This window comes from Apis laboriosa, unplaced genomic scaffold (genome assembly GCF_014066325.1).
Source record: "Apis laboriosa isolate Shangri-la unplaced genomic scaffold, ASM1406632v1 scaffold11_cov152, whole genome shotgun sequence".
In the NCBI taxonomy this organism is placed as follows: Eukaryota; Metazoa; Arthropoda; class Insecta; order Hymenoptera; family Apidae; genus Apis; species Apis laboriosa.
Genome location: NW_025221020.1, coordinates 868,249 through 888,475, shown reverse-complemented (window position 1 = coordinate 888,475; position 20,227 = coordinate 868,249). Strand labels below are relative to the sequence as shown.

At 23.6% G+C, this 20,227-nt stretch overlaps 5 protein-coding genes across 8 annotated transcripts; 4 read left to right on the top strand and 1 right to left on the bottom strand.

Moving 5' to 3' along the window:
- The first annotated feature begins 53 nt into the window (after positions 1 to 53).
- LOC122716920 (ataxin-2-like protein) lies at positions 54 to 6,020 on the top strand. Of its 3 annotated transcripts, XR_006347122.1 has the most exons (10): positions 54 to 763; positions 919 to 1,027; positions 1,224 to 1,550; positions 1,630 to 1,866; positions 1,948 to 2,275; positions 2,366 to 2,673; positions 2,749 to 3,267; positions 3,342 to 3,522; positions 3,635 to 5,378; positions 5,683 to 6,020. XR_006347122.1 is itself a non-coding variant. In XM_043940451.1 (9 exons), exons 1-9 carry the CDS (start codon positions 726 to 728, stop codon positions 4,171 to 4,173), a joined length of 2,574 nt encoding a protein of 857 aa, XP_043796386.1. In that variant the 5' UTR covers positions 54 to 725; the 3' UTR covers positions 4,174 to 6,020. The 3 variants fall into 3 exon arrangements, 2 of the variants coding, with proteins under 2 accessions (XP_043796386.1, XP_043796375.1); XM_043940451.1 differs by having other exon boundaries at positions 3,342 to 3,510; positions 3,635 to 6,020; XM_043940440.1 differs by having other exon boundaries at positions 3,635 to 6,020.
- Positions 6,021 to 6,227: 207 nt separating this feature from the next.
- LOC122717254 (probable ATP-dependent RNA helicase DDX55 homolog) lies at positions 6,228 to 9,536 on the top strand. 2 transcript variants are annotated; one of them, XR_006347175.1, is made up of 8 exons: positions 6,228 to 6,502; positions 6,624 to 6,731; positions 6,919 to 7,191; positions 7,267 to 7,625; positions 7,713 to 7,910; positions 7,992 to 8,682; positions 8,770 to 8,916; positions 9,415 to 9,536. XR_006347175.1 is itself a non-coding variant. In XM_043941143.1 (7 exons), exons 1-7 carry the CDS (start codon positions 6,410 to 6,412, stop codon positions 8,809 to 8,811), a joined length of 1,764 nt encoding a protein of 587 aa, XP_043797078.1. In that variant the 5' UTR covers positions 6,228 to 6,409; the 3' UTR covers positions 8,812 to 8,921. The 2 variants fall into 2 exon arrangements, 1 of the variants encoding a protein (XP_043797078.1); XM_043941143.1 differs by lacking the exon at positions 9,415 to 9,536 and having other exon boundaries at positions 8,770 to 8,921.
- LOC122717251 (testin) lies at positions 9,428 to 12,561 on the top strand. The gene is made up of 5 exons (XM_043941123.1): positions 9,428 to 9,638; positions 9,974 to 10,175; positions 10,260 to 10,549; positions 10,743 to 12,068; positions 12,189 to 12,561. Exons 1-5 carry the CDS (start codon positions 9,573 to 9,575, stop codon positions 12,549 to 12,551), a joined length of 2,247 nt encoding a protein of 748 aa, XP_043797058.1. The 5' UTR covers positions 9,428 to 9,572; the 3' UTR covers positions 12,552 to 12,561.
- Positions 12,562 to 13,940: 1,379 nt separating this feature from the next.
- On the bottom strand, positions 13,941 to 16,517 carry LOC122718994 (putative uncharacterized protein DDB_G0274405). Its single transcript, XM_043944489.1, has 5 exons — positions 16,428 to 16,517; positions 15,507 to 15,947; positions 14,682 to 15,374; positions 14,357 to 14,609; positions 13,941 to 14,287 (listed from the first exon to the last, which is right to left on the bottom strand). Exons 2-5 carry the CDS (start codon positions 15,930 to 15,932, stop codon positions 14,151 to 14,153), a joined length of 1,509 nt encoding a protein of 502 aa, XP_043800424.1. The 5' UTR covers positions 15,933 to 15,947; positions 16,428 to 16,517; the 3' UTR covers positions 13,941 to 14,150.
- Positions 16,518 to 16,929: 412 nt separating this feature from the next.
- LOC122718850 (CWF19-like protein 2) lies at positions 16,930 to 20,176 on the top strand. Its single transcript, XM_043944230.1, has 11 exons — positions 16,930 to 17,113; positions 17,197 to 17,595; positions 17,669 to 17,854; positions 17,894 to 18,109; positions 18,191 to 18,308; positions 18,382 to 18,521; positions 18,683 to 18,748; positions 18,819 to 19,124; positions 19,228 to 19,383; positions 19,455 to 19,637; positions 19,733 to 20,176. Exons 1-11 carry the CDS (start codon positions 17,006 to 17,008, stop codon positions 19,874 to 19,876), a joined length of 2,022 nt encoding a protein of 673 aa, XP_043800165.1. The 5' UTR covers positions 16,930 to 17,005; the 3' UTR covers positions 19,877 to 20,176.
- Positions 20,177 to 20,227: the final 51 nt, after the last annotated feature.

The window sequence follows — 20,227 nt, the reverse complement described above, 5'->3', positions numbered from 1 at the left end:
CAGAATTTTTATTAATTTCTCACTAGGTGGCGACTGTCTGACAGTCACCGGGATCAGGTTGATCTGGCGACTTGTGCTAAGTTTTATCTTTTACCACATGTTGATTAATTAAATAGGAATACAATATTGTGACCGAAATCATTATTTAGAACTATTGTTGCTCGTTTCCTAATTCAGCCAACGCAAAAATTCCATAAGGGTGATTTCCTGCGTAAAGACAACGGAGTTACGTCACGCACCAGCAAGATATCGTGTGTCGAGCAGACCGTGTTCCCCCGTACGTCTCCTCGAATACAAAGTGTTCCTGCTTTCTTTGCTTACACTTTACTCTTGTGTTTGTCAAAATCCGAAAGTCACGCACGCGCTAGACTTTCGCAAACGAGTGTTTAGATAACTGTAGCATTGGCGCATAACCTATAAACGATCGTGACTCGAAAAGCGATCGTGAATGTTGGTAGTTGTTGCAGCTAGTATCTCCTGTCAATCATTTTGGGGTCGAAAAAGATTTGAAATTGAAATTTTCAATATCTAACGAGAAGTTTGTGGAAAAAAATCCTCTATATTTCCCTGCGTTGGGATATTCAATCAAAAATATTTTTTAACGTTAAGTAGTCACCGGGAAATTAGTCAAAATTCCGGTCCCCACTAGGAAACGAGAAGGTCCGCAACAAACCGGCGGCAGAAATCCATCAACCACTGGCGAAGAATCCTCGTCGAGTGGCAAAATGAATAGCAAAAGAAAAAACCGTTCAAATACAAACAGGTACTTTTTCTTTTCTGTTTTATTTTATTTTGTATATTTTTTTTTTAGCTTTCTTTTAAACTGAACAAATTTTAAATATTTTAACATAAAATTTTTTTTTTAATATTTAAAATTAGTATTCCTGAATTTGTTCCTAAATGCAATTTTCTTTTTAGATCACCACGTGCCCGTGGTCCACAAGAAAGATGTGTTGCTGCTGAAGGTGTATACAATAATGCCCATTTCATGCATGCAATAACCAGTCATGTTGGCAATATTGTACAGGTATTAGTATTAGTTGATAAATAAAATTTTTTATTGTGTAAATATAATAATAATAAAAACAATTTTATTATAATAAATTGTGTTTATAAATTTTTTTATTAATAAAATATATAATACAAATTTCTATAAAATATATAATATAAATATATAATATAAATTTCTTGTTTCTTTATGTTGCAATGAATTTTTATTACAGATTCAAACACTGAATGGATCAATATATGAAGGTATTTTTCGCACTTTCTCAAGTCAATTTGATGTTGTCTTAGAAATGGCTCATCGTGTAGAAGGTTCAGGAAAAATTAGTGTGGAAAGTGTAGTAGAAAAATTAATTTTTAAACCACAAGATATTATTACTATGTCTGCCAAGGATGTGGATTTAGATTATGCTATACGTGATACATTTAGAACAGATACTGTTATTAGTAAATATAATGGCTTAATTGGTGAGAAAGAATTAGAACCTTGGGATGCTCCTCCTGCTACTATGAATGGAGATGACTTAAAATTAGATGGTACAACAGTAAGTATTTTTTATATTAATATAAATTTAAGAGTATATATAAATAATATATATATAATTAGAAAATAATTAATTTCAGAATGGATGGGATGCTGATGATATGTTTCGTAAAAATGAACAAAAATATGGAGTTCAAACAACATATGAACCAACTTTAGCTGCTTATACATTACCACTTCAAAGAAAAGATACAAAAGATTATAAAGAGCAAGAACAAAAAGCTGCAGAAATTGCAAATGAAATAGAATCACAACCAAATTACAAAGCTAGATTAGAACTTGAAAATGGAGATGAGGAAGAAAGATTTGCAGCTGTGGTGCAGTTTTTTACTATTATTACAGTTATATAAAATAAAAGTATAAATTATCTTTTCTATATTAATTACACATAATTTTAGGTGAGACCCACTGAAGGTAAATATATTCCACCTCCATTGAAAAAGAAAAATGGAAATAGCTCAAAGTTGATGAGATCTAGTGAACCCCCATCTTCACCAGGATCTGCAACCGCCAATAAAAATGTTTTTAATCAACAATCTCCGTCCAATGTAAATGTAAACATTCCTCCAACTTCGAATCTTCCTATTGGAATGCAAAATACACATCCTTCAGTGCAACACTCGGTATCGTTAAATATGGGAATGCCACCCAGTGGAGTAGTGGTTACATATAATAATCCTCCACCACCATTTGTGCCTCCACCAACTACGCAACCACCACCACCAGGTATTGACAAATCATATTTATGCTATATTAATTCATAAAAGAAATAAAGAAAGTATAGATTATATTTTTTAAACGAATTTATATTTATAGTACCTGTAATTCAACAATCACAACCACAATCTCAAACAACTTCTGCTGTACCACAAGTTACTTTCCCACCACAACAACAACAACAAACATCATCATCTAAAATAAATACGGAAAAACGTGATCGTCCTGGTAGACAACAAGTGTATCAAGCTGATAAAGCACCACCAGCACCATTTCCACAAACGAATGTTACTACTTCTCACCAACAGCAGCAATCATCACATCAACAACATGGTCAATTACAGCAGCAAAATTCGGTCGAGGGACAACGATGTGAGATAGTTTCACATAAGTCAGATCACAGAAAGGTAATATTTTATCTACAAATTATATTTGAGATATTTTATATTTAAAAAAATTATGAAACAAATATATCATTAAAGGTTCCAACACCACGTAGTAGAGAAGAACAACATTCAGAACTGAGGCAATTTGCTTCAGATTTCAAGTTAGCAGAAACACCAGCACAAGATACAACGCCAGTTACCAGAAAGCAGCAGCAACATCAACATCAACATCAACAGGATGCTCATTCGTCGCCACAAATTACTCAGACGCATCATCAATCATCTCATCAACATACAACATCCCAACAGTCGCAGCAACAACCGCAACAATTACAACAACATCCAAACCCTCCACAGCAACAGCAACAACAACAATCACATCAAAATCAAACTGTTTCAGAAGAAACTGTGGTCACTAGTAAACCACCACCAGGTCCATTACCTTTGCGACCTACAAGTCCTTCTCAATCACAACAACAAACTTCTACAAGTACACCTACTGTATCTCAAGCTCCACAAGAAACTACAGTTGATAAAATTACGACAGCTTTCAAAAAATCAACATTAAATCCAAATGCTAAAGAATTTAATCCAAATACTAAACCTTTTACACCGGTAAGCTATCAATCATAAGAAATTTAATTAATAATTGAATGATATTAAAATGTGAGATAAATATCTATTTTTAGCGATCTCCAAGTACACCAACACCAAGTAGACCACATACTCCACAAACACCTCAGTATACTGGAGCAACAATGCCTGCTACTGTAGTTATGCCAGCATATGTAATGACTAGCCAACCACCAACTGCGTTCAGTCAGCCACCAGCTCAACCTGTGACAAGGTTCCGGAAGGGTCAGTATCTAGGTATCCACATCTTATTTTCAATTTTCTATTTATTAGCAAATATTTTAAAATATAATTCACAAATTTCATCATTTGTAATAATGATATAAATTGTATGTTATTTTGATTTCAGTACCAGTAATGCATGCACAACATCGTGCACAAGATATAGCTTCTCAGATGCAAGTAGTGGCGGCAACTGGACAGCCTTTAATGGCACCGGCCCCTCTACATCCACCATTCCAGGTGCCTTATCCTGGTCAACCAGCATATCAACAGATGGTACGCATGGTTCAGGCACCACCACCACCGCCACATATGGCAACACCTTATCATCATCATGACTCACCAGGACCGCAAGCCCCTGGTATTCAATACATGGGTCCACATACACATCCACATCCTCATGTTGCTCAACAACCACCAAGTCAAACTCCTTCTCCAGCTAATCCTAATCCACCACACACACCAGGCACTTATAACCCTCCTGGTACTCCACAACCCACATATCCTCCACCACCTCCTCAAGGCCATGCTCCGAGTTATCCAATAATGTGTCCTATAATTCCTCCTCATATACCGATACCACCGCAGCATATGCAATACCTACCACCGCAACCACCTCCAGGAGCGCAGCAAACTATACCAGTGATTTTACCGCACAATCAGTAGCTGCAATCAGAAATGGATGAAGAAAGAGAAAACTACTAGTATTCTGCAGAGGTAGAATAAAGTTTATAAATTTAAGTTACTTTCATGATGGCATTAAGCACTTAAAATCATTTCTTTGCTTATCATATGAATCAACATATTTATAAGCAATCTTATATGTTTCTTTCTTTCTGTCGTAAAACTTATATATTTTTTCTTTTCTTAATAACAGTATCATTCCAGATAAAATAGTATGTTTTTCATTTAATTCAAATAATAACTAGTAACTAAAAAAAAACTAATAAAATTGTAGTAATATAAAATGAAGTGCTGATCATCTTGAAAGTGACTGAAGTGGGTTAGTGATTTACAAGACCCACAACAATATTTAGTCCCTCAAGTTGTATTTAAATCTTAATCATATGAGACAGATTTCAGTATGCAATTTATTACACTGTTATGTTAGTAATTTAAATGTTACAACAAAAAACAAACATCTTTAAGATTAATTTATAGAGACATATGAAATGTAAAAAGAAAATTGGCGAACAAACATTCTTCAAAATTGTATTGATAGGTGGTGCCTATGCAATATATATTAGGAAATGAAAGAAATGAGGGACTGTGATTACAAAAATACTGCAAGAAATATTAAAATTAAAGAAACTTTACTTTTGATTATTAAAGCTCGCACTACTTTATAAAGAATTATTAAGCCAAAATTTAACCTATAAGGTTGACATAAAGAGCTATCCAATAGTCTAATGATATATGTATCTTCAAACTTTTTTGGGTACTCAAAAATGGAATAATAATGAACATCACACGAGTAAAAACTTTTTTTTACACAAAGTAATTATTGGAATAATGTAAAAAATAGAGCATATGATATATTTTTCTGCTCGCGCTTTCATATTTGATATCTCACTGCAGTGAACAGGAAGCACGGGAACAGGTCGATCTAACTCTTCGAAATTTCATCGAATTGCGTTTAATTATATAAAAATGAATGACATGATATCAAAATAATTCAAATCAAGTTCAAAATTTTGCAATTTGTTGATGATGGATTTTGTTATGAGATGCTAATACATAAGGTCCTCAAAGCAAAGAGTAAGTCAAATTAGAAAAAAATGTATAAGAAGAAAAGGATCTGATAAATAACGTTTAAAACGTTCCGCCAGTCAATCCTATCATGACAGAAACGCATCTATGTGTGTAAAGAGGTACAAATAATTAGTTTTTGTTTAGCAATTTAAAATATAAATTTTCGATGACATAACATTTATAAATTTAATATCTTATTTTCTTACAATATATAAATTTATAAATTTTTCATTTTATTTTTAAATAGAGAGAAAAAAAGAAATATTATGAAGAAAATAATATAGAAAATATTATTAATTGCATTTAATTTTAAAATTTAATTTTCAGTATTGAAATATTTTACACCCAAACTTCATTTAGATAAATGTTACATAATTTATATATATAATATCTTTATAGATGAGTTTTGATTTTTTTTTATAGATAATACGTATTATAAATTGAAGAAAGTATTAAGGAAATTTACAAAAAAAATAATATTTTGCTCTATAGACTGAAGAATTCATTGCGTTAAATATCTAAAATCATTATAACAATTAAATCAATTGCGTACCTCTTATGTATAAACGAGTACTGTCAGATATTATGGCATAAAAACAAATTGAATTACGGCCTTAGACCTAGTCGTGTATATAAAAGAAATGAAGGCAGACGATCCTTATCTGAGAGATAGTTGAATGTGTGGCATCGTTAGACACAAATTTTATATGGAAGAGATTTAAAAAAAAACATCAAAATAAACTCAATGTGTTAAAAGCCAATTTGTATATGATGATTTATTTATTTTTGACATCCTATTTAAATTCTAATCGTGAAAATTTGTCATATATATTTTATATTATATAGATATCCTTGTATCCTTCATATTCATTTAATAATTTATAAAAATATAACAAAACTTTTAATAATAAAATATAATAAAGAAATTGAAAAATTAAAAAATTCATATATGTAAATAATATTCTAAAAATGTATAATGAAATTATTAAGATAACCTATGTATTATCTCATTCATGAACTATATCAGTAACGATATATTCAATATAACCTATAAATCAAAATTACTTAAAAATAAATATTTAATATTAAGAATAAAATAAAATTATATCTCTTTTAATTTTTTAAACTCAAGAAAATTTTATAATTTATAATGAAAACACAAAATTGGAAAGAATTGCCTTTAAGCAATTCTGTACTTAAAACTATTGAAGAATTAAAATTTACTTATATGACACCTGTACAGGTAAAAAATTCTAACAAAAAATAAATATATGAAAGATTTTAAATTTATATTCTCTTTAATAAAATGATGTTTAAATTAACTTAAATTTAAATATTAATATAATTTTTCTAATTATATACAGGCAGCTTCTATACCATTATTATTAAAAGGAAAAGATGTTGCAGCAGAAGCAGTAACAGGGAGTGGAAAAACAATTGCTTTTTTAGTTCCATTGTTAGAAATATTACAGGTATTATATGAAATTTATATATTATGAATATTTTCTTTAATAAATATTTATTTATTATAAGAAAGTAGACATATTATTTTAATATATATAATATTTTATTATAATTATATAATAATATATATAATAATATATATAATATATAATTATATAATAATATATTATGAAATATTTTTTAAATTCAAAATAGAAAAGAAAAGAAAAATGGAAACCTACAGAAATTGGAGGAATAATAATTAGTCCTACAAGAGAATTAGCTATACAAATAAATGAAGTTTTACAAAAGTTTTTAAACAATATACCAAATTTAAAACAAATATTACTTGTCGGTGGTACAACAATTGCAGAAGATGCAGACAGACTTAAAGCAGGAGCAAATATTATTGTAGCTACACCTGGTAGATTAGAAGATATATTATCTAATTGTAAAATCATAAACTTAGCAGGATATGTAAAATCTTTGGTAAATATAATTTTTTAAACATTAAATATTTTTAGAATAATTTTATTGAAGAATTTATAACAATATTATTTATAGGAAATACTGATCTTAGATGAAGCTGATAGATTATTAGATCTAGGTTTTTCTACAGTATTAGATACAATTTTACTTTATTTACCACGTCTTAGAAGAACAGGTTTATTTTCTGCAACTCAAACAAAAGAATTACAACAATTAATAAGAGCTGGACTTAGAAATCCATCTTTGATAACTGTTAAAGAAAAACCAAATATTTCTACACCATCAAATTTAAAAAATAATTTTGTTATTGTAAATACTGAATACAAATTTTCTACAATGATAGATTTTATTCAGCATGAAGGAACTAATTTAAAATATATGATTTTTTTATCTACTTGTGCATGTGTTGATTATTTTAATCATATTGTACAAGCGTAAGTTATTTAAACATTATATAATATAATCATTTAAATATATTTTATTAAAATAAATCTTATAATTTTATAATATTTCTATTTTAGAATGTTACCATCTGTACAAGTATTTGCAATTCATGGTAAAATGAAAAATAAGCGATATAAAATATTTAATGAATTCCGAAACATCAAAAATGGTATTTTAATTTGCACAGATGTAATGGCTCGTGGTATTGATATTTTAGAAGTGGATTGGGTATTACAATATGATCCTCCTTGTTCAGCTAGTAATTTTATTCATAGGTAAAAGTAGATTTACTAGATAGATTAAATCTTTTTATTTATTAATAATTTTGTTATAATTAATAATTATATTTTCTTTAGATGTGGTAGAACTGCTAGGATAGGCAATGAAGGAAATGCATTATTATTCCTCTTAGAAACAGAAGATGCATATGTAGACTTTATTAAAAGAAATCAAAAAGTAGAAATACAACAAATAGTTTTAGAATCATCCATAATTTCATATGAAAAGTGTTTAAAATATATGAGAGATTTACAAAAGCAAGATCGATTTCTTTTTGATAAGGCTAATAGAGCATTTGTATCATATATCCAAGCATATAATAAACATGAGTGTAATTTAATATTAAGATTGAAAGATATTGATTTAGGAAAGCTTGCAATGAGTTTTGGTTTATTGCGAATGCCTCGTATGCCAGAACTTAAAGGAAAAGATACATCGAGTTTTGAAGAAGAACATGTTGATATCAATTCCATTGCATATTCAGACAAACAAAAAGAAAAAAGTCGCTTAGAAAAGTTAAAAATTTTTCAAGACACTGGAACATGGCCTAAGATACATAAAAATAAACGCAAACAAACGGAACCATGGTCTGAAGCTAAAAAGAAAAAATTAGAAAGACAAGAAAATCGTAAAAAAAGAAAAGAAAAAAAACTAAAACAAAAAATGTTAGTAAACTCAGCAAAAAGACAAAAAAGAAAGATAAATGAACAAGATATTGAAGATCTAGCAAAAGATATAGCATTAATTAAGAAATTAAAAAAAAAGAAGGTAATATTAATATAGTTTTCAAAATAAAAATTTATTTACAGTAAATATTTGTATATATTTCTAATGAATAATGAATAATTATTTCAGATTTCTCAAGAAGAATTTGATGCTGCTTTTGGAATTAATTAAAAAATTTAAATTAAATAAATAAATAGATAATTACAAAAAATATTATTATAATGATATATTTTGTATATTTATATATAGAAAATATTATCAATAAATAAAAAAAAGGTAAATAATATATATTATATATTAATACTATGTTTGAATAAGTTTTTCTATTTATTTTATAAGAATGTTTATTATATATATAAAAATAAACAGTAGAATATTTTAAATTTTTATATTACCATATATATTTCATTTACTAATATAACATAGTACTTAAAATAAAATAAATTGTTTATGTTAAAATATATTTTAATTATTTTTTTATTTAATTAAATTTTTCTATGAAATTTAAAAGAAGTAATATAATATATAACCAAAAATATCATATATTAAAAAAATCTACTTGAATGTATTCTACTGAAATTATTTTTTTCTTTTATTTATTTTTCAAATAAGAAAGTATTTGATATATTATTATGAAAATATTGATAAGTATATGATAAATAATATATGTATAGTATGTATATGTCATGAAAGTAGTTTATAGATATTAGTATATAGTATGTATATGGGAAAGCTTTTTGAAAGAATATTTCAGTATACATGAATCTCTCTTAGCATCAAGTATAGTGTGTAGAGGGAAAGAATCATAAGTACTTTGCTGCATCATGGTGATGAGTCACACGTTTGTGCAAGTGTCAAGTGACTTCAAGAAATACTTATTTCTTTAATATTTATTTTTATATTTGTAATAAAATAAAAAAAATTAATTAAAAATGAATAATATGGATATAAATGATCGTCCGAAATGGTTGCTAGAATTGGAAAATCGAAAAAGAAAGGTAAAAATTGAAAATAATTTTTAAATATATTAAAAAAAAATATTTTTTTCAAAACAATTTTTTACTGTAACTTATCATATTTTTCATTTATTATATTTATTATAATTGTTGCAAAAAAAAAAATATAACTATTTTTAGACCATATTAAATTTTAATAAATTACATTTGAATATATTATAACAATTATTATATATTAAATATAATTATAACAATTTGTAATTCTTTGAAAATTAATGAATAAAAATATTTAATTACATTAATTTTATTATATTAAATTAATTTAATAAATTAATTGTTTAGAAGAATTTTTAAATTATTATAATTATTTTATATAGCCTCGATTGGCACATGAAGCTGGAGCTGGAGCACCTTGTGTTCTTTGCAAAACAGCATGTCCAGGTTTAGATTTACATTTTTGGAGAAAAATTTGTAAAAACTGTAAATGCAATAAAGATGATCATGATGTTGATGATGATGATTTCCCACAATTTGATTTGTTATTTGGAACCTCAAAAAAATATAAGAAGAAATCAATACGTAAATATTATTACAAATGATATATATATATATATATTTAAAAAAAATATATATATTAAAGAATTAGTATTAAATTCTTTCTAGTATTACATATAAATGATGGAAAGAAATATATAGAAGAAGCATTTGAATGGATACCACCAAATACAACAAAAGAACTTGCTGTAGATTATATGAGAGCTTTACCTATAGATAAGTTACCTATTAAAGGATCAGCTGGTGCAGCTCTAAGAAGACAATTATTGCAAAAACAATTACCTCTTCATGATATAGATTATAAAAATTGTGATAAATTAAGCGATCAAGAAAAAAAACAGTTTGAAAAATATTTAGAAAATATAAAAAGATATGTAGGACAAGGAATAGTAACAAAGGTAAGTTATTTTTATTTATAACAAATTTAATTTTATTGATTAATATAAGAATTATTTTATATATGTAAGTATTTATATTTGTTTATAACAAAGATAAGTTATTTTTTATAATAAATTTATTAATCTTATTGATTAATATATAAGATTAATTTTTTTTATTTTTTTTGTAAGTATATTTATATTTATGCTCTAGATATTAAGCGCTCGTCCATATGATGGATCATTAGTAACACCTGTGAATGCTACTGATATGCAACGTTTTAATCCACAAAACAAACTTAATTTATCACCAAGCTTTGTACAATTACGTACGCCAAGTAGTTTTGCTCCAAAATGTTCATATAAAAAAAATGTGCATGAAAATATAAATATTCATGAATTTTGTGCTCTAGACACACCAAATAATTATAGTAATATTAAAAATAATCAAATTTTTGAGAAATATAACATAACCAGCAATGATAATGAAAATATTAGAAGTAATAATCAAAATATAAAAAATATAACAACTGAAAACTTAAATGAAAACCATTTAAATGATACAGTAGTTACAAATGTAAATTCTAAAATAACATTACCTTCGAATCCATCTGAATGTTATAAAGAAGCATATAAAGATATGTTCAAAAATCCATCTACTTCTCTATTAAATTCAAAATCAATTAATGATAATATTGATGTTGAAACTTTATTAGTAGATACGTTATTACCATCTAGTGTGCATACAACTGATGTAATTAAAAGTACATTAGATGAGAAAAGTCTAATGTATATACGTGAAAAACTCACAAATAAATATAGTAATCAAGAAAATCAAAAACAAATCAATATTCCCAATTTTGCAAAAAATTTAAATTCAAATAATTCGCAAAATAAAAATTTTCCCATAAATATTAATAAAGAAACTGATCAAATAGCTACTATTACTACCATAAACAATCCTGAAATGTTAATTCCATCAAAAGGAAAACTTCAAAATATAGAAAAGAATACTTATGATTCTACAGAAACTTTTAATATAGAAAATTCAAAAGAAAATAAATCATTAACTTCTTCGAAAATGATAGAAAATCAACTTCTTTCATCAGCTTCATCATCACAATTACAGACTTCTAATATCAATAATTATCAAGCAACACTAAATAGCTTTACAACACCTTCCACTGTTATTCATTCTGAAAAATTGGAAAAGCAAATTTTTCCATATGAAACTATTTCTGTAGCAAAGCAATCAGAAGATCTTATAAATGCAGAACATCTTAAAAATATCATAGATCAATTAACAATAAATTCTAAATTACAAAAATGTCATAAATGTAAAGAAGAAATTCATGTTGGTGATGTTGCCGTAATTACAGAAAAAGCTAAAAATGCAATATGGCATCCAGGATGTTTCGTATGTAATATGTGTAATGAATTGCTAGTAGATTTAGTATACTTTTATTACAAAAATAAATTATATTGTGGTAGAGATTTAGCAACACTATTAGGAATTCCTAGATGTTTTGCTTGCGACGAAGTAAGTATAATATAAACCAAAATTTTAAAATATTCTTATTTATTATTTAATATTTTCTATGCATTAAAAACTTTTTTTTTCCTTTTATTAATAATTTAAAATAATTCTTATATTTTACAGCTTATTTTTGTACGAGAATATACTGTTGCAGAAGGTCATAATTATCATGTAAAACATTTTTGCTGTTGGGATTGTGATGTTCCATTAGCTGGAAAACAGTATATTACAGAGAATGATCGTCCACTATGTCTTTTATGTTATCAAAAAACATATGCAAAAACATGTAACTTATGTAAGGAGATAATTGCTGCTGATCAAAAAGGTGTTGCTGTTAAGGATTTAAATTTTCATGCAACAGAAGCTTGTTTTTGCTGTTATATATGCAATAAAAATTTATTAAGTAGCAAATTTGCAGTTAAAGAGAAAAAAATATTTTGTAGCAAGGAATGCATTTCTAATTTTTTACATTCACAAATTAAATAACAAATTATAATAGTAAAATAGTATTTCTATTATTCTATTTTTAATAATTTTTTATTATTTTTCTTATATTTTTTATTTTTTGTCTTTCTTTTTTTTTTTAATTGTTATAAAAATATATATTTCATTACAAAATTAAAATTTTTTATAAATGTTGTCAATACATTCATTATTAAGAAACAAAGCTGATACAATCTAAAATAATAATCTAAAATATCTAAAATAAATGTATTTAATAAAAAATATATTTTTATTAAATATCTAATTCATTTTTTAAAAAAATATTCATTGTATACTTACATTCATACATTTATATTTAAAAAAAAATAATATATAAGTTTCAATTTTTATTTTATTATTTAATCTCAATCTTTTTTTGTGATAGAATATTTTGTTATTGAAAATCAATAATATTTTTTAAAAAATTACATTATATTATATTCACGATATCTATATATATTTTTATTATTATTATTATTAAAATATATTTAATTTAAATTGTTTGTAAGAAAAAGATATGTAATCAAAAAATATTTTAAAGTATTATGTCAATTATAATCTATCAATTTTTAATAAAATTTTAAATAAATAAATTATATTTAAAAATTATATTACTTATTTTAATGTTTACTTTTATTTAAGTTTAATTCAAAAATAATATTTAGGACTATATAAATATTATATTTATTTAAAAACTAAATATTTTTAATAAGATAACAAAGAATGTTTTATTATTTTGATTTTGATCATATTTTGTATAATTGTGTAAAACCAAATTAATTTTAAATAAAATCATAATCAAAAATATCTGAAAGATATTATTAAGTAACTTAAAATATTAAATCAATTATAAAATAGATTTTTATATTATAATAATAATTCTTATATATATAAAATTAGAATTATTTATTATTTTTATATACATAAGAATTATATATATAATTATAATGATATATATCTAAATAATATAATTTTTATGTAAATGTATTTTTTACTGTATTTCAAAATAGATTAAAATATTGTAATTTTACATCTTATTATTTATCTTATTCTATTTCATTAATTATCAATATTTTTTTAATATACATAAAATAAATACAATATACTTACCATAATAAGGTAAGTAAACAAATCAAAAATATATGATTAAATTTATTTTAGAGAAGCATTAATTTTTTTTATGTATTTTTGTAATATAAATTTAATAGAATCCAAAAATAATAGTTAATTTTGATATCAAAAGTTATAAGATGAAGTATGTGAAGTATGTCATCTATAATATTAACAAGAAACAGATTTTTATTTAAAATTAATTCAATATAATTAAATAATTGATTATTTTTACATTGGATTTATAATATCTGAAGATTATTCTAATTTTATTAACTTTACTTTATAGATGCAAGAATCTTAATATAATTTAAACATAAAGGAAGCTATTAAATTAACATTAAATATTATATTTAAGCATAACTTTTAATATCATGAGAATAATTCTAATTAAAACTAATATTCTAGGATTCTTCCTCAAAAACAATCAATAGATACAAAAATAGATAAAACATTAATTGCCCCCCAAAATAAACTTCAATCATTGACATTTCATTCTGAATCACTGTCAATAACGGTTAAAACTCTTTTAAATGTATTACGTGTTTCACGATGTTTTGTATGTGTTTCAGATATTTTCATTGATTCTTTATTAGGATCTTTATTTCTTTGAGCACGTGTGATACGTCCTAAAATTTTTCTCATTATATTATTTATAATATTTTATATATATTTGATAAGTTTATAAAAGTACAAACCTTCTGAAATAATATTACTTGTATTTAATTCAGCAACATCTTTAAGTCTTTCATTTCTTTTTTTAGCTTTTTTACATTTCTCTACAGTTGGTCTGCCAATAATTCCATTTTTTGTCAATAATTCTTTGAGACATCTTATTTTTGCAGTATTTGATTTACAATTAGCCCAAAGATCATTATAAGATTTTACATGTATTCCAGCAATTCTAATGTATTTTTTTAACATTTGTATTCTTTTGTCATCTTCAGCTTTCTAAAAAAATACAGAAACATCAATTTAAAAATAAAAAATTTAATATATAGAGTATATTTTAATGAAACTTACTATACTTTTCTTTCTTTTTCCATCACTAGAAGTATTTTCACTGTCTTCACTTTCATTTTCACTTTTGCTTTTTCCTGATTTTATATCAGATATACTTTCTTCTGATTTTAGCTCTTCTGTTATATTAGAATTTTCATCTTCACCATCTAAATTTTCAATTGATCTTTTTATTCCTTTTTTTGCTTTGTTATATTCTTTTTTTGATTCTATAGATGATTTTGTAGATTTCTTAAGTTTCTTTTTAGTTTTCGGACTATAATCTTCATCTGAATTATCATCATTATTTTCTTCAGAATCAGTATTTTTTATTGCACTGAAAGATGTTCTATTTCTTTTTTTCCCTTTTACAGTTTTCTTAAATTTTAGTTTAGATATATTCTGTAAATCTAATTTATCTTCTTCAGAAGAACTAATTTCAAGTTCTGAATCATTAGGTTTTGCTTTGATAATTATAGTTTTGGGCATAAATTGCCTTTTATTTCTATCTTCACTTTCAGAAGAACTTGAAGATCCTTTATCACTAGCACATTCTACAGAAAGTTCCAAACCTTCTACAACCTCAGCATCTTCAGTTTGAAACTTTCTATTTTTTCTTTTTGGCTTAACATTATCTTCCTTATCAAGCATTTCCATTGTTTCTTTTATTTTAACATTTTCATTGAGATTTATTATAGATTCTATATTTACATTTTCCTTTCCCATAATAAAAAAAGAAAAATCATTGAAATGTAACATCTTAAATAATTATAGATATACATATTATTAATTAATAATATATATACTGTAGAGTTACATGAATTGAAATTAAATAATATAATTTATTACCTGTTCTTTTATATCTAATGAAATATTAGATTCTTTTTCTTTTTTAATTTCACTTTCATTATTAATTGATATTTCATTATTTTTAACATTAGATGTTTCAACGTACGAATCTTTTGTTATTTCACTTGTACTTTCTTCTAATATTATTTTATCTTTATTATTATCAATTTTTTTTATATCCTTTATATTATCTTTTATTTCTTCAGTATTTAATGCTGAAATATTTTCAATGTCATATTTATCAGATTTTGTTTCATCAATAGATATACATAGTTTTTTAGAAGGTACATTTAATGTTTGATTTTCTGAAATTTCTTCTCGTAACCTTTTTTTTCCATGTTCATTTATATCTACAGAATTATTAGAAATTGTTAAAGGTGACATTTCATCCTGTTGTTCTTTATCACTTTGATCAGATTCAATCATTATTTATAAATTTATCTAAAATTAAAAAATATTATATCTATAAAACAAATATAAAACATATATAAAACAAATATAAATACAAAATATAATCATAAAGATTATAGAATATAATTCTTTTATAATAAATAAATTTATATTTTTCATTTGACAATAAAATTTGATAACAAATAATATAAATATAAAATTTTGTTTAAATAGTTCTAATAATTTGAATTTGTTTTATTTATATTTGTTTTAATATTACCAAATATTTAACGATATTAATAAATATTTAAATAAAAGAAATTAATAAATGTTTTATATTCTTGTATATGTTTTTATTTTACAAATTTAATTAATAAATAAATTAATATTAAAAAATACTAAAGTATCAAAAAATATTTTGTATAATATTTTTTGATGTGAAATGTTTTATGTTATAACACATTAATATTACAATAGAAAAAATAATTGAAACAATTAAAAATCACTTTTAATTTACAATGTTAAAATTACCAACAAATATTTAACTAATTACTATCTTATAAACAGTGAATGTAACGTTTTCGCGGCAAAATCTACGCGGTAAGTAAGTATGTAATCTCTATTGATTGGTTAAATTATGTATAGTTTAGTACTATTTGCATAAAAAAAATTCATATATTAATGTTCAGAATTATATTTATATCATCGATATCTATTTTTTTATTACATGTATAAGTTATAAATTTTAGTTAATAAAATGAATTATTTTAGTGATTAAATATTTTGTAATAAATTTTATATTTTAAAAATATTTATTATGAAAATCAATGAAATTTTTAATATTTTTAATATATATTATATCATAATTATATTTAACTATTACTTTTTCAAATTAAAACACTGTTATAAGTTTATATATATATGTATATAAATATAGAATACATGCATTGAATATAAAAATATTCTCTATGCAATATTCCCTATTTCCCATATTCCCTATTTTTCAAGCAATCCTGATAGATGTATAGAAAACATGACATGTTTATTGCTTAACAAGCACGAAAGTCTTAGCTTTTAGCATATTTGTGTACATTAATATTTAAAAAATAATGAAACATAAAAAATATAAAAACAAATCTAAATATGAGAGAAAAACATCAAAAAAAAAAGAAAAAAGAAGGCATAATAAGAAATCTAAAGAATCTGATTCTAATAGTGTAAGTATTAAATATTATTGTGTATTTGTTTACTTATTTTTTTCATCACATTTTAATTCTATTTCTACTAATAAATTATATAGAGCACAAACGAAGAAGAACAGGAATGGGTAGAAAAACCAATATGTGAATTCTCATTTAAAGAACAAAATGTATCTACGTCAAAAAAAGAGGAATTTTCTAAAAGAGAGGATTGGATGAACATAAAAGGTATACTTCCATGTATGTTTAACGAGAAAAAGAAAGAATTTTCTAATTCTGATAAAAATATTGATAAATCTGATATGAATAAGTTGAATCAAAATAAGAAAGAATTAAATCCATATTGGAAAAATGGAGGTAATGGTCTCCCTGAAAAAAATTCAACAAATGCACAACCAAAAATAGATATAAATTGGTTAAAAAAAGGTCTTCAACGAGCAAAAGAACAAGCAGAAAGTCAAAATAAAAATTTAAAAGACATTGTAGCAGAAAGATGGGGTGTAAGTATAAATCAATTAAATAAAATTGATTTTAAAATATAAAAATTATAATATATTATAATAATTTATATAGTCTTTAGAAATGATAGAATCAATGATATCTGAATCAAAAGAATCGCCAATAAAAAGTACATCCAAATTTGAAAATCAATATAATAATATTGAAAAATGTGAAAATAGACAATTTTCAAATTATATACAAAATTTAAACAGAAATGATCAATATAAAAATGATAATATCACTTCAAAATATGAAAATAATCAAAAAGAAGAATATAAAATGCCAATAAATGATGATTATTTTAATAATTGTTCAAATAAAGTAAACCATTTTATTGAAAGAAATTTAAAATGTAAAATATCAAATAATAATGAAAAAAAATTTAATTCAAATAATCATATATTAAAGAACAGTTGTAATGATGATACAAATATAGAAACAAAACTTTTGACAGAAGCAGAAATGAATAAGTTAGGAGCAAAAATTGTTAAAGCTGAAATAATGGGTAATATTGTACGTTATATATATTAGATTTTTATATTAAATATACAAAATATATTAAAAGATTATAGAAATGATATGATATCTTTTTAGAAACTTGCTGATGAATTAAAAATGCAATTACAAAAAGCTAGAGAAATTATACAAAATACACAAATATGTAATATTGAAAAAATTCCAGATATAATTCTAACCCAAACTGATGCAAAAGGTATGTAATAGAATCAAAAATAATAAATTAAATAATTAAAATAATTAAATTATATAAATAAATTATATAATAGGTATTACAAGACCATTAGAACCCAGAATTCAATCTATAGAATCTTTGCAAAATATGAAACGAAAAAATGCAGAAACACATGTTTTTGGAAAAAAAGTGAGACATTATTTTGATGATGACAAATATTCATTACAAAAATTAGTAAGTCCTAAAATAAAATATATAATAAAATATAAAATAAATAATAATTAATAATTATTAAATTAATAATAATTAAATTAATAGACCTATTGAAATAAAATTTAATATTAATTTAATTAATAATATTAAATCTTGATAGATTTAATATTAATATTTTTTAGTTCCAGAAAGAAAAAGGAAGATCTACAAATGAAGATGATGCAACATTTATGAAGGCTGCTTGTAAGGTATATCATATAAAATTTATTTTAAGAAATATTTTATAAAATGATAAATATATAAGATAATTTATTTTAGGGTTTAGATATGGATGAGATATTTGAAGAACATATTACATATATTAAAACAGATAGAAAACAGAATGAGAAAGATCGTTTAATTGCTATTAAGGAACATGAACATTTATCAAAAAGTTTGGATGATTGTCACTGGTGTATTGATTCAAAATATATGTTGAAACATATGATTATTGCAATGGATTCTGAAATTTGTTTAAGCCTTCCTCAATATACTTCTTTGACAATTGGACATTGTATAATAACACCTTTACAACATATTGCTTGTCAATTACAATTAGATGAAAATATTTGGGAAAAATTAAAGGTAAAACATTTTTCAAATATTGCCATTTGATATAATTTTAATTTTTAATAATTATTTATAATAATTTTTAATAATTTTTTTCTTATAATTGTTTTATTTTCAGTTATTTAAAAGAATTTTATATAAGATGTTTATGGATCAAAATCAATATCCAGTGTTCTATGAAATATACAAAAGTTCTTACAAATTTTCACATATGCGATTGGAATGTGTTCCAATACCAAAAAAAATTGGTGAATTAGCACCAATATATTTTAAAGTAAATATATACATAAATAATAAATATAAATATTTGATTTATTGAATTACTAAGCATAACATTTTTTGTAGAAAGCCTTATTAGAATGTGAAACAGAATGGTCAATGAACAAAAAAATAATCAATCTTGAAAATAAAGATATACGTCAAGCTATTCCAAATGGTCTATCATATTTTATGGTAGAATTTGAAACAAATAAAGGATATGCTCATGTTATTGAAGATGAGCACATGTTTTCAAAGAATTTTGCAGAGGTAATTTTTTTTTTAAATATGATTTTAAATAAATATAGATAATAATGATTATTTTGTAATAATTTTTTTAATATCAAATATTTTATTTTTCGTAGGAAATTATAGGTGGAATGTTAGATTTAAAACATAATATATGGCGGAAACCAAAAAAAGAAAATGTTGATCAGCAACATGAAAAAGTATTAAAATTTTCAAAAATATGGAAAAAATATGAATATGAAATAAAAAATTATAATTAATTATGAAATTACATAATTATGAAATAGATACATATTCTTATTACATAGCAATTTCGATCTAGTAGTTTTTTTTTTATTATTATAATATTTGCAGAGTAGAAAATTAGTCAGGTTATTATTATTGTTTAAAAATTAGATTGCAATATTATTAATTATAACAAATAACACTTATGTGTTCATAAGTTAAACGCTCAATTACGTTAGTTTTTCCATTTATAACAATTATAAATAATAAATTTAAAATAATTTTAAAAGAAGTTGTAGAATAGTATTTTTCTTAATAAATCTAAAACTAGGTATAATTAAAATTGACTATTCAGACGTATGGAATATTAATATATTGAATAATTT

Coding starts and splice junctions, on each gene's coding strand:
- LOC122716920 (XM_043940440.1), top strand. CDS start 726: ATGAATAGCAAAAGAAAAAACCGTTCAAATACAAACAG. Junction 1,551..1,629: donor TAAAATTAGATGGTACAACA/GTAAGTATTTTT, acceptor AATTAATTTCAG/AATGGATGGGATGCTGATGA. Junction 2,276..2,365: donor TACGCAACCACCACCACCAG/GTATTGACAAAT, acceptor TTATATTTATAG/TACCTGTAATTCAACAATCA.
- LOC122718994 (XM_043944489.1), bottom strand. CDS start 15,932: ATGATTGAATCTGATCAAAGTGATAAAGAACAACAGGATGAAATGTCA. Junction 15,375..15,506: donor CATTAGATATAAAAGAACAG/GTAATAAATTAT, acceptor ATTATGGGAAAG/GAAAATGTAAATATAGAATC. Junction 14,610..14,681: donor GAAAAAGAAAGAAAAGTATA/GTAAGTTTCATT, acceptor GTATTTTTTTAG/AAAGCTGAAGATGACAAAAG.
- LOC122717251 (XM_043941123.1), top strand. CDS start 9,573: ATGAATAATATGGATATAAATGATCGTCCGAAATGGTTGCTAGAATTG. Junction 9,639..9,973: donor TGGAAAATCGAAAAAGAAAG/GTAAAAATTGAA, acceptor TATTTTATATAG/CCTCGATTGGCACATGAAGC. Junction 12,069..12,188: donor GATGTTTTGCTTGCGACGAA/GTAAGTATAATA, acceptor TATATTTTACAG/CTTATTTTTGTACGAGAATA.
- LOC122718850 (XM_043944230.1), top strand. CDS start 17,006: ATGAAACATAAAAAATATAAAAACAAATCTAAATATGAGAGAAAAACA. Junction 17,114..17,196: donor AAGAATCTGATTCTAATAGT/GTAAGTATTAAA, acceptor TAAATTATATAG/AGCACAAACGAAGAAGAACA. Junction 19,638..19,732: donor TTTCAAAGAATTTTGCAGAG/GTAATTTTTTTT, acceptor TATTTTTCGTAG/GAAATTATAGGTGGAATGTT.
- LOC122717254 (XM_043941143.1), top strand. CDS start 6,410: ATGAAAACACAAAATTGGAAAGAATTGCCTTTAAGCAATTCTGTACTT. Junction 6,503..6,623: donor CTTATATGACACCTGTACAG/GTAAAAAATTCT, acceptor AATTATATACAG/GCAGCTTCTATACCATTATT. Junction 7,911..7,991: donor GCTAGTAATTTTATTCATAG/GTAAAAGTAGAT, acceptor TATTTTCTTTAG/ATGTGGTAGAACTGCTAGGA.